Source organism: Anolis sagrei, chromosome 2, assembly GCF_037176765.1.
Source record: "Anolis sagrei isolate rAnoSag1 chromosome 2, rAnoSag1.mat, whole genome shotgun sequence".
Lineage (NCBI taxonomy): Eukaryota > Metazoa > Chordata > Lepidosauria > Squamata > Dactyloidae > Anolis > Anolis sagrei.
Genome location: NC_090022.1, coordinates 146,435,830 through 146,448,684, shown reverse-complemented (window position 1 = coordinate 146,448,684; position 12,855 = coordinate 146,435,830). Strand labels below are relative to the sequence as shown.

Below are 12,855 nucleotides of genomic sequence, written 5' to 3'. Positions count from 1 at the left end.
GAAGTGGTTGGAACAAATGTCTGTTGTTTCTCCTTCTTCTGCTCCCCAATTCCTTCATTCAGAAAGACAGGATTACCAAAACCTCTTGATGAGTTCAGGGCTGGATGCAGACCTTCCCACCCACATCCCAAGGACACAGTGACTCACTCACACGTGCAGCGCAGGCCCTGCTTGCGCAGCCCCAACAGCAGCGTCTCACACACATTGCAGTAAACGGGACGGTTAAAGTGCTTCAGGCGCCAGAGGTGCTGCCCATCATCCTTCATGGTCTGAAGCAAGGTAAAAAAGCAAGAGTCAAGACAAGTTTTCTTGGGAGGAATAGGTGGCTGGAAGGAAGGGGCTCACTAATCCTAGGGCTTATGTGGGCTAGGCTTCTGCAGAAAGGTTTGCCATGTTTCTAAGAAACTGAAATCATGTAACACTTAGCTCAAGATCCTTCAGATGTGACAAGAAAATTGTACCTATTTATACAAATTAGGCTTTTTAGCTTCTGCTTACACCAAAAACAAATATAGGAATAAGTGAGATTTCATCTTGGATTTACGTTGGTCATAAATCCGAATGTCAAAACTATTTTAAGAACAAAAATGAAACCACACTATTCATCACTTTATGTGTGAATCTATTTTTTTCTTGTAACACAATAAAGTTTTGTTGGAAATGGCAAGCTTCATCAAGCCTTCTCTAGCAACCTGTTTGACTATGATCTTGTTGTTTACTGTTTCTTGTGTGTATGTTCTGGTGTGCAGCTTCCTTTATGGTTTCTGAGAAGTTATAAAGGGCTGCAGACCACACACACTCTCTCTTTCCTTTTGACTATGTGACTGCTTGATAGCTGTTTTGATACAAGAGGGATACCCTGGCTGTTTTATGGGAAAGTACCTTTTTTGAGGCACTGATAAACACAATTCTAAAGCTCTGCTGTTTTTATGCACTGGCAAATCTATGTTTTCCTGATGCTGTCACTGCCTAGCATAAATATATTTGGTTGTATACTACAAGAGGAAATTCTGCTCTAAAGGGGTTTTTGGCTCTTCTCTAAAAGGTTATGCTCTCTAATAGTTTTGTGGTCACATTTATAATGTTTTCTCTTTGCATCCAAATCTACTACATTATATAAAACGCCCATGCAACTGGAGTAGATGAAAAAAAGAACTTGGAAACCTTTTCTCTAGAATACCATAAATGCTATGGAGAAAAGTATAGCACAGAAATGATCTGCATTACTTTGTAGCTGCATTTAGGGGCAATATATTAGTCTTGTTTTCAATTTGTCCCTCACAAAATCGTTTCTGAAGCTACAGAGCAATAATTTGAAAACATTACTTTTAGGGAAATGACTACTCATAGGTTTCAAGGAACTACAGTCTCAAAAGTAATTTTCCAAAACACTTAAAAGCCCTAGATCAAGCATCCTCAAACTGTGGCCCTCCAACTTCAAGAAGTCCTAGCCAGGAATCCTGGGAGTTGGAGTCCCAAACAGCTGGAGGGCCACAGCTTGAGGATGTCCATCTTAGATCATAACTGTGCCTCCCCCTGATGAGCAAGATCTCCACTGGTTGGGCAGGAGTTTAGGGCAGGCTCTGAGTACCCCGGCAGTACAGTTTACAGTTTCATCACACAGTCACCTTCTCCCTAGGCTAGCATGAGCAGGCAGGGCTTTGGATGCTCTAGGCTTCTCCCGAACCTCATTAGTTTGTTTGAACTTTTATTGAGAGGAAGTACCAGTATGGAAAGACAGAATCAACTTTATTCTTTGATGTCTGAGACTGAGGCCCCATCAACACTGCCATATAGCATCCAGATTATCTCTTTGAATTGGATTATATTAGTCTACACTTCCATATCATCCAGTTCAAAGCAGATAACCTGGATTATATATGGCAGGTATAGATGGGGCACTACGAATAATCTCTTGGGCCCATACTGTACAGTTGTCTGAGCCAGGGAAAGTTTCCTTTTTTATTTAACTACTGCTCCCATTATCTTCCAGCCTCTATGGCTACTAGCCAAGCATGCTGGGGGATTCTGGGAGCAATAGTAAAAAGGGAAAAAAAGAAATCTTTCCAGGCTCTGACAACATTGTGGTAACATTGTTTCTACAAGATCCGAATATTATGTATGAAATAAGAATGCAGGTAGACTGCACACCTATCTTTTAATTTCAGCCCATCCACTTTCTCCACAGCCTCCATCTTGACCCTTAATACACTTACAGCCTCCAGTCCGAGCAGCACCAGAAGTGGGACAGTGGTAGCTCCACCGCGGAGCCATTCAGACAGAGACACTGTACCACTGCCGTCATAGTCAATCTCTCGCATCATCTCCTGCAGGATCTGAGTTAAAGGAAGATCAAAGAAGAGTTCATCGTGACCCCCTTATCCATAAATTTTATATCCCCGGTTTCACTTATCCACACTACAAAAAATACTGTCCCCAGAAGAGTTTGTAAGGCCCTCTAGGTCTTTCACCACAATTATATAGTATGCTTCCAATGCAAGTATTGTCAAAACATAAGGTTTGTGATTATAGATTGCTTTAGGTATCCTTGGGTGGGTGACTTGAAATGTATCCCTTGTAGATATGGGAATTTTTTGCTTCAGAGGACATCAATACCAGGTCTAGCTCCATTCTATCTCTCCCCCCGCCCCACCCTCTATCTCTCTTTCCTTCTCTCCCACCGCCCCCGCTCTCTCTATATATATTAGAATGCAACTCATATCCTCCTCCTTGGATATTCTCTGAGGACAATGATCTAGGTATGTCAATAGATCCATTCATCAGTGATGGCATATGGAAACTTCATGCCCATCTAGCATTAACTCACAGAAAAAACAACAACAACTGCACACATTTTGTATCCACAAAGCCTGTTGAATCTCAGAATGGGGAAAGAGGCAAAGAAATGGGGGCTTACCCTCTTGCAAATTACAAAAGCACAAGCAGCAAAGGGACTGGTCACTCTAGTATAAATATTCAATCAACAAAATGCAAGGTCATAGCAATTGATTTCCAGTTCTTTCTTTTCTAAGTGACTCCAGATCCTCTCTCACAAATGCAAATTTATGAAATGCATACCTCCCTGGCCTGGTGCTGGTCAGCACAGAATAGAGTTTGGAAAAGTATTTTTTTTCCAATTTCTTGTGCTGAAAGCAACATCTTCCCAACCGGGTGTAATCCATCTAGCCTCAGGATCAACACTGCAGAGCAGTATGTCCCAGTGAGATGCACATGCGTGTGCATGTAGGGGCAAGAAATGGGTCTGGTGCAAATTTGACTAGGATATACTATATTTACCGGTTTAAGCTCTGTGACGTCCCACTCCAAATATTCAGCCACACGCATCATCTGTGTAATTATGCGATCCACCTCCTGCAGAAGAATACAGTTTGAAATCCATGTTGAAAGCAAAGGGGGGAGCTTAAATAAAAAGGGTCAGATATGTAAACATGCAACAGAAATACAGCTGGGGATCAGAGCTTCAGTTTGACAACAGAGGTCCCCACATCATTAAACAGAAGGAAGACAAAGAGTGCACAGGAGAAGCCATCTCAGCTTGGTCAAAACAGAATTACAGTGTTCTCTCACTTATTGTGGGGGTTCCGTTCCAGGACCCTCCGCAATAAGTGAAAATCTGCACAGTAGGATGCCATATTAATTTTAATATTTATATATTGTTTTATATATTATTTTCTTATCCACACTTCCTTACCCACCTCCCGACCCATCCCAAGGGTCCCTGTCTGCTCCCTGGCCTCCACAGACTCCAGCAGAGCCTCTGGAGCCACGCAGGCAGCAGTAGGCCAGGGAGGAAGGTCTTCCCCACCGCACCTCAGGCCACCGCACTTTCAGGGTCCCTGGCCTCCAAAGGATGTAAATATATTATATTTTTATTAATATTTTCAAAAACCCACAAAACAGTGTGTCCACTAAAAGCGAATCGCGAAGTAGCGAGGAAACACTGTAGTACCTTTGCTTTGGCAGAAGATATAGCAGATAGGCAAACACTCCACTTGATGATTTCTACCCTGTTATGCAATTGTTAAAGGTGCAGGAGCTATGTCAAGGGCATTTTATATAGTAAGCCAGAATTGCACATGAGGTTGGGGATCTGGTTTCTGACATTGGTTCAGTTGGGACAGGGGAGCACATGTATAATACAACTTTGAAAAGCAAATATGAAAATAATTCCATCCAATGTGTCAAATTACTTCTTCCAAATGCAGCAATATTAGCAATTATAACAAGGATGGAAGCAGACTTCAAACTGGGCAGTCTCTTCCTAACACATTACAAAATGTGGAGATGCTGGAAAGGAATGTTTTAGCCCCCGAGGATATGAAAGTGATCTCTTGTGGAAAACAAAGTTCATATGAGTAAAAAAAAAACAGAGAGAGTCATGCAAAAAGGTAATCAGTAGTAGATTTGCAGGATCATCAAGGGAAGAATAATGGAAGACAGAATGTATGGTCCTTCAGATTTTGTTGGACTGCAACTCCCATTCCTGCAAATTCAGCCTGGCCAGGATCGTGGATGACAGAAGTCCCAGTTCAACAATAGCTGGAGGGCTACACATCCAGATATTCTTGGACTGTCATAAGACATAATGTACTAAGATGCTCCCAGTGAATGGTGGTTGCCACACCTGGATATGTGTTGACATGAACACACATTTGTGTGCATGTTGTGGGACACTGGAGGAAATGAGTTAGTTCTTCTGCTTGAAATAGAGAAAAGAGGAATGAAGAAATAGGAGAATTAAAGCTTCTGAAGTCTCATGATACTCACTGAACTGTCGAGAAGGCCATTCCCATCTTTATCATAGAGCTTGAAGGTGACTGTGGGAGGAAAAAGAAGATCAGAAATAGTTACTCTTGGAAAAGACATCAGCAAGAACATGAGAATCTCCATCATCATCATCATCATCATCATCATCATCATCATCTCCATCCTGGCTTTTCTCCAATTTGAGACTTAAAGTGGTTCACAACAAACTAAAGAAAATGTTGAACTGCCAGAAGATATATAAATTAAAATAAGATTAAACAATAAAAAAATCAAAACCAGATTGAATCATATATCATTAAACACACAAACACCAGCAAAAAATCTTAGCAAGATCCAGAACACGATTTTGGTAGGATGGGCTTTGCACAGTCAATAATAAAACACCAATCTAAACAAAGAAGCCTTTGTCTGCAAAAACAAAGTAGTGAGGGTGCTAGTTCTCTGGGAAGGGAATTCTAGAGCATGAGGGCAGCCACTGAGAAAGCCCTCCCTCATGTTCGCATGAGATGTCCCTGTGAAGGTAGAGGGATGCAGAAAAAGGCCTCTCTAAACATGGACTAGAGAGACTGGCAACAAAGATCAGACTGGCAACAAAGATCCGCCTAGTCAAAGCCATGGTATTCCCTGTAGTAACCTACGGATGTGAGAGCTGGACCTTAGGGAAGGCTGAGCGAAGGAAGATCGATGCTTTTGAGCTGTGGTGTTGGAGGAAAGTGCTGAGAGTGCCTTGGACTGCGAGAAGATCCAACCAGTCCATCCTCCAGGAAATAAAGCCCGACTGCTCACTGGAAGGAAAGATACTAGAGACAAAGTTGAAGTACTTTGGCCACATCATGAGGAGACAGGAAAGCCTAGAGAAGACAATTATGCTGGGGAAAGTGGAAGGCAAAAGGAAGAGGGGCCGACCAAGGGCAAGATGGATGGATGGCATCCTTGAAGTGACTGGACTGACCTTGAGGGAGCTGGGGATGGTAACGGCCGACAGGGAGCTCTGGCGTGGACTGGTCCATGAGGTCACGAAGAGTCGGAGACGACTGAACGAATGAACAACAACAACAAACATGGACTGGTTTGTAAGGGAAACTACAACCTTTCATATATCGTAGACTTGAGCCAAAAATCACTGAACAGTTTAGAGGCAGAGAAACATTTATTTCCCTCTGCCTTGAAACAGCCCCTGAGGACATACAATGGTAATTTCAAGAAGTGGCATCATTACAGCCTAAAAAGCTTTCTGCAAAGTCAGAATGCCAGAGTATTTTATGATGAAAGAATTATAGTGATGTATATGAACAATGTGAGGAGAAGAATTATAGGATGGAGGCTGAATGCAACTGCCCAGGGCATGTAAGAGTTACCACATTGTGAAATAAATGGTCTAACAATGAATCAAAATAATAAATATAAATAAGGACACATATTTAGGAATGAAAGGGAAAGTTATTATAGGACGGGCCAAACAAGAAGGACCTGGGAGGCTAAATGGAAGGGTCTCATTTCAAGAATAAAAGGGGAAAGACAGATATAAGGAATTAAATAAGACTATCCTCAGGATTGTACAATTATAATAAGTATAACAAGAGGAACAAACTGTTCCTGGAGGGGAGGGGCAGAGAAGGAGGGGGAAATGATGTAAAACAAGATACAGGATGATGAAGAAAACAAAATGAATACTTTTGAGCACTTTAGACAGATGGCTGTGTATAAGATGGTAACCAGGGGAAAATGATTAAACTCTCAAATATACTGAGGTATAAATATTCAACAGTATTTCTGTACCTTGTATTATCTAATGAGAAGTCAAGGGTAGAGGTTTTCAGGAGGGAATGGGGAGGGGTGGGACTGGGGAAAAATACTTGCATTTTTATTGTTGAATTTTGAAGATTGTATGTTTCTATGTATGTCTATATCTATACACATAATAAAAGCGAAAAAGTGTAAAAAAAATAGGAGTGATTCAGGTCATACTGAAGTGGTGTATGAATGTAAGACTTTCTGTGTCCATGGAAGAGAAGGTGGGTCAATTGGGCACCACAGAGACACATCCTGGAGTGAACTCAGCTCCTGCTTAGCAGGCTGATGGATTCTGCCATCCTTATTAGCATCACGGCCACATGTTCACAGTTTTCTGGTTACATAACAGAGTCAACTTGTATGAATGACCTTGTTGGATACTTTTTGCATTTCCTTTGTAGTCTGAGACTGGGAAAAGGTAAATGTCTGTAAAGGGAAAATGATTGCCCCTTATCCAGTTCTAGTAGTAGTCGTAACAACAGCAGCAGCAGCAGTACCATCAACAACAACAACAACAACAACAAATTTATTTCTTACCCTGCCTCCCCTCAAGGCTTGGAGGGGGTATAGCACAAGAATTAAAAACCCAAAACCATTTAAACTATAGATTAAAAACAGATAAACGTAAGATTGAAACATACATTAAAATTATTCATACCTATAAAATGTTGGTTTAAAATTCATACATTAAATCATCTGGGGGCAGATGAGTCATGCTTGTGCACTTTCATTTTCTTTATTTGCTTCTGCACTATATAATCCTTGAATCTCTTATTTTATTAGCTTTGTCTTCCACCCACTCTATGATCTACCTATATATGCCAGTGATGGGAATCTGATTTGATTGATAGCCAAGAGATATGTCTGGGCAGAATTTGTTTGGGATCCCAATACTACCACCGAAGGGATGCTGTCCCTATCAGTGAAAGGACTGGTTTGCTTTTCTGCTGTATATCATCTGCTGAATCATTCACCATTGGTGAAACTTATGCTATAGCAATCATGTGTTGTAGTGTTTGGCACTGTAAGAACTTTTGTAGAGAACTGGGGTGAGAAGACAGTCCTGGAACAAGGCGCATCCTATTATCTAATGGTAGCAGCATGTATCTACTTGAGATACAAAAACTACCCAAGAATCTATCATCAACTTTTGCTTTCTTGCTCACCAAATCTGAATCTGAACTAAAGCTCTTGATCTTTTGCATTAGTTGTCGCATTATCATAGGATGTCTATACCCCACACCACTGGAGAAATTATACCATTTAGTCAGTACTGCAGCCAGTAATGAAAGGACCAAGGCAGTGACATCTCTGGCCAATCCTCCATTCGGATATCAGCCAGCATGCCAACATCTTAAATCAAGAAACAGCTTTCTAAGATCTACAGAGAAACCCGCAGGAACACCTCAGCAAATGAGAGTCCAAAAGTGACAGGCTAAAACCCAAAACCTCAATCTGTGGCTGATGCTGGATGAGAGACTCCCTCCTGGGCACACAGAAGACTTGGTGACTTGGAAGGCACTGAACAGACTGGGGGACTTGGAAGGCACTACGAGATGCAGAGCTAATCTTAAGAAATGGGGCTACAAAGTGGAGTCCACGAGATGCGAGTGTGGAGAAGAGCAAACCACAGACAACCTATTAAAATGGAATCTGAGCCCTGCCACATGCACAACGGAGGAGTTCTCACAGCGACACCAGAGGCACTCCAAGTAGCCAGCTCTTGGTCAAAGAAAACCTAGCATAATGCCAAGTTTTTAAACTTTGTGTTCTTTTTTAAATACATTATAACTGTATCCTCATGTTGCTTCTGATATGATAACTAAACAAACAAATAAGTACTCACATTCCAGCTTGTCTTCTGGACGTCCACCTTCCAGTAGTGAGAAGTAGCAAGAAACATCATTGACGCAAACAAAACCACTGGCTGAGAGATAAAGAGAATATTGAAGTAATATCTGTCAGTAATCCTTCATTAAGAGACTACGAGATACCAAGCCCAACACTTGCCTATAGAGATGCTTGGTAATGCTTTCTTCTATTTCAACAGATTTAGTTCCTTTAAAAAAAGGATGAAAACCCCATTCCAGTCAATAAATTTTGTGTTTAACAGTGTTTCCAATGGATGTCTCCTCACCAGAAGACATACCTGGCTCTGTTGTGGCTTGTCCTGCTGTAGTCTGGAAAGACATGAAGAGGTGGCAGCAAAGATCATTGGAGATTTCCTCGGCCTCCAAGTAGGTTTTCAAGAAGAGCTTGAAGCCCTCAAAATCTATTGACTGGCATCAGCAGAACAAGACGAAGAGAAGAGAAATGTGAGTAAATATTGTGAATGGCCCATTCCATTGGTTGTGATACAAGTCAAAGTTTTGATTTAAAGAAGACTTGGTCATCTCAGCGGTAAATGTACTGTATTGGGACAGCTGAGGAATAAATGGAATTTCCTCCTCTCAACACCTTGGTGGCAATTGGGATTAGGAATGATGGAAACAGGAAAGGGAGTAATCATTAAGAAACAAGAAATAACAAATACGGAGATAAACTGGGGATGTGAAGGGTACTTTTAAGGGAGGCTATAGCAGAAGGCTTTGGGTTGTAAGGACATGACAAGGGGAGCAGGAGACAGGCTACGACTTGAAAAAATTTCATTGAAGCATATGACAAAGTTTTCCATCATATTTTGGTCAGAAATCTAGTTATGGTAATTACAAACTAAATGATCATAGGGATACATGAAGTCTTTTAGCTGTGCGGAAATGTATATTCAGTGACTTCTCAATTGCAGCTGCACAAACTGAAGGAGGTTTTGACAGGGATGCATGAGGCTAGTACTGTCTAAAAAATCAGTTATATTCGTAGGTGGGAGAAAATAGTCCTGACTGAATGTGTAGATGACAGAAACTGTGAGTATCAGTAAATACCTCAAAATACATGAATAAAAGCCAACATTTCCTTGATAAACTGGCTGAAACAAACACAAAAAAAATCAGCAGAACACCAGGATAAAGTTGTGTGAACAGCTGAAAAGTTCAAAAGCATAAATATGAGACAGGAGATACCTGACATGGCAGCATTATAAGTAATGTAAAAATCTTATGAGTATGGTCAATTACAAACTAAGCATTATTTTAGGTTGTGTTAATACAACTATAATTTACGAGGCTTGCAAGAAGTAATAGTGTAGAATAAACTAATATACTTTATTCTGCAGTATTCCAATCACATATACGCTACTGTCTCCAGTTTTGGAAGCCACACTTTGAGGAGGATATAAACAAAACTAAATAGAGAGAACACAAAATATGGTCATGGTCTAGAAAGTTAAGTCCTATGCGGAAGGGAGGAGGAATTCCACTCAGCCTCGAATACAGACATCTGAAGGGGAATGGCATTTACACAGAGGGTTGGTTTTTTCTGCCCCAGAGAACAGAACTATTATATCTAAATTACAACAGTATAGTTGCAGTTAACATTAGGAGGAGCTTCTTAATGATAAAAGTAGCTTGACAACAGAAAAATTATGAGTGTGGAGGCTCTCTCCTTCACTGGAGATCTTCAAGTGGGGTCTGGAGAGCCATCTGGTGGTAAACTCTAGCTCTGAATTTCTTGCACATAGTAGGAGGTTGTGCTAGATGGCCTTCAAGGCACCCACTGATTCTATCACTGAGAGGACAGAGAGCTGTGAAGAGAGTGCCTGGGATGGAAAAGTGGCACAGAGGGATTGAAGGGGAAGACATATTGCTTTGCAAGGTCACCTTGCATATATAAACACTTGGGAAAATCAATTTCTTAGAACAAGCTATTTCCCAAAAAGTAAAAAATGCATGAGGAAAGAAAAGAGGAATGTACTCACATCTCCTTGCAAATGTTGGGACAATTCACCCTCTCCATAAAATTCCCGGAGAACATCCTGTACTTTTTTGCTACTGTCTGTAAGGCAAAGATTGAATAGAGAGATAACTATGCTGCTCAGATTACTTGGTACATGCCATGGCCCAGTGAGTATATCAATAGGTAAAACTCTTGGGGTGGCTGGGGATCAAAACTCAGTGATCCTTTCTCAAGTTGGAAAGAGTAATGCGTAGCGGTGGGCTGCATGAGAACACCAAATCTGGCACATATTATTCAACGGTTTAATTGAAGTGGTGCAAAACTTGAGACATAATGCAATCTGATGTCATATTTATTAATGCTCTTGTTTAAGATGATTGGACCAATAACTTCAATCTGGAGGAAGCAAAGATTTATAAGTACCTTGGCTCTTTTCAATCCCAGAACTGCTGATTTGTGCAGTTTAATGGGTTTTTATGTAGTTAATTTTTTATTGTTTTACTGGTTTTAACTATGTATTTTAATACTCCTATATTCAATTATATTCTAATGTTTATGTGCTTTAGGTTTTACATATTGCATGATTTTTATTGTTAGCCACTTTAAATCTCCTTTGAGAGAAAGAAAGAGGAATATAAATGCTAACAGCAAGGACAACAACAACAACAACAGTGCAGTCTTCCAGAGATTCCCATCTATAGAAAGCTTACTCAGAAACCAGACTTCTTTCCTGAGATTTCTTTTCTGCAGACACTCAATGAAGATTTCCAACTCCCACACAGGACATGAAGTCACCATCACTGGGTGGAATGGGAGACCGATAGACGCAGGAGGACATTCATGTTATTTTATGAACCTCACCTGGACTACTGGCACAAAAGGGTGGCTGCTCTCTCGTCTCTCACTCACCTTGGCAAATCAAGTTAACTGAATGCAAACTCTGAGGTGGTGCTATTCCACAATGACCTGATTTTGAACAATGAACCGCTTTAATAATTCATACCTTCCCAACCATAATGATATCATTCCCAACAAACCACCAGTCTCTTTTCCTCATCCGATAACGTGACTAGCCTAGAAAGAGAGAGAAAAAGGGAGAAGGAAACAGACTTACAATCAAGGTACTTCTGCAGCTGGGTGAACTCTTCTGGGCTGAGTGTGGCCCATTCCTTGCTGTCGGACATGGTGTCGTCCTTATTCCCCTCTATGCCTGCAAAACAGAAGAGGCAAGGAGATCACGGGAGGCAGCCAGGCAAGGATGAAGAGGAAGCAGACAGAGAGGATGCTTGGGGCACAATCTCCCCCCCCCCCCCCCACCTTCTCTCTCATCTCCTCACACTCTTCTGACCGATTCGCTGAGCCGGCACATTCTTCACTGGCACAATTGGTTTCCAGAGCAGCAACTGGGAATTTCGCCACAGCACATGCAGCCACAGAACAGGCAAGGCTCCAGCTGCACAGACTCAGAGAGGGAGAAATGCCACTGGCAGATTTAACTCCTGGAGGAGCAGAGCAGTCAAAAGCACCCTTGGCTCCTGGTTCAGGCAAACTCTTGGCTGGAGCCGAGGAACACAGGCTAGTAGGGCATCACTAGGGCAGGACAGAACTGGTTCAGCAGCAGCAGCCGCAGCAGCAGCAGTCACTTCACCCTGGCATGCTCCCATTCTGTCTCTCAGTCAAAAGGGACAGTCACCAGATACCTGCATAAGTGGCTGAGCTTCTCTCGGAACAACTGTTGCACCTCTTACCCCAGAGCAATCCCATTGCCACAAACCCATTCAGGGACAGAATGAGCTGCCTGGAGACCAGACAATGGGCAAGAGGTTTAAAGGAGAGGAGAAAGAAATACGATAAAAAGAAGAGGACAAGGAGGAAGGAGGGGAAAACCCAGCAATTTGGCAATTTATACTCCTGTGCCGCAGATGGTGCCAACCCATATTCCATTAATATTTAATGGAAAAGAGCCACTGTGCTTGTGCTGAGGTTTTCAGCATTATTGCTGGAAGTGCCACACATTTTACAGAGATGAGTGGGAATTTGTAAATAGCTGGCAAGACTGAACCCTTATCAGCATCCCACTTCAGAAAGGAAAGTTATAGAGATTGCAGATCGCAATTAAGAGGTATCTATTAAGGACATGCCTCATTGGACCAATAAACAATCTACGCAGCCCAAAAGGTCTTGTCACCAATAGCATTTAATGTGGGGTGCCTCAGACAATGCATATAACAAGACTCTAGTGTCTATTGCTCACAACTTTCAGCAACTTCATATTTAGAGACCGTCTAAGCAGAACCCATAGTTGTTTGAGTGCTACGCTAGGACTCAAAAAGACCAAAGTTTAAATAGGTGATTGGCCATTGAAACCCACTGAGTGACCTTGGGCCAATCAGACTCTCTCAGCCTCAAAGGAAGGCAATACAAATCCTACTGAATAAATCT

At 41.7% G+C, this 12,855-nt stretch overlaps 1 protein-coding gene across 4 annotated transcripts in view; it reads right to left on the bottom strand.

The window, feature by feature from the left end:
• DGKA (diacylglycerol kinase alpha) overlaps nt 1-12,855 on the bottom strand; it is a 67,010-nt gene that overhangs the window by 17,359 nt on the left and 36,796 nt on the right. Inside the window, exons 1-9 of one of the 4 annotated variants that reach the window (XM_060763896.2) lie at nt 11,731-12,023; nt 11,528-11,623; nt 10,436-10,512; nt 8,732-8,861; nt 8,429-8,509; nt 4,789-4,838; nt 3,298-3,372; nt 2,217-2,336; nt 152-269 (exon numbers count right to left, since the gene is read on the bottom strand). In XM_060763896.2, the coding sequence (XP_060619879.2) occupies nt 152-269; nt 2,217-2,336; nt 3,298-3,372; nt 4,789-4,838; nt 8,429-8,509; nt 8,732-8,861; nt 10,436-10,512; nt 11,528-11,597 (721 nt within the window). In that variant the 5' untranslated portion in view covers nt 11,598-11,623; nt 11,731-12,023. Of the gene's footprint in view, nt 1-151; nt 270-2,216; nt 2,337-3,297; nt 3,373-4,788; nt 4,839-8,428; nt 8,510-8,731; nt 8,862-10,435; nt 10,513-11,527; nt 11,624-11,730; nt 12,024-12,855 lie in introns of those variants that run through there. The other 3 variants (XM_060763898.2, XM_060763897.2, XM_060763895.2) reach the window with 3 other exon arrangements.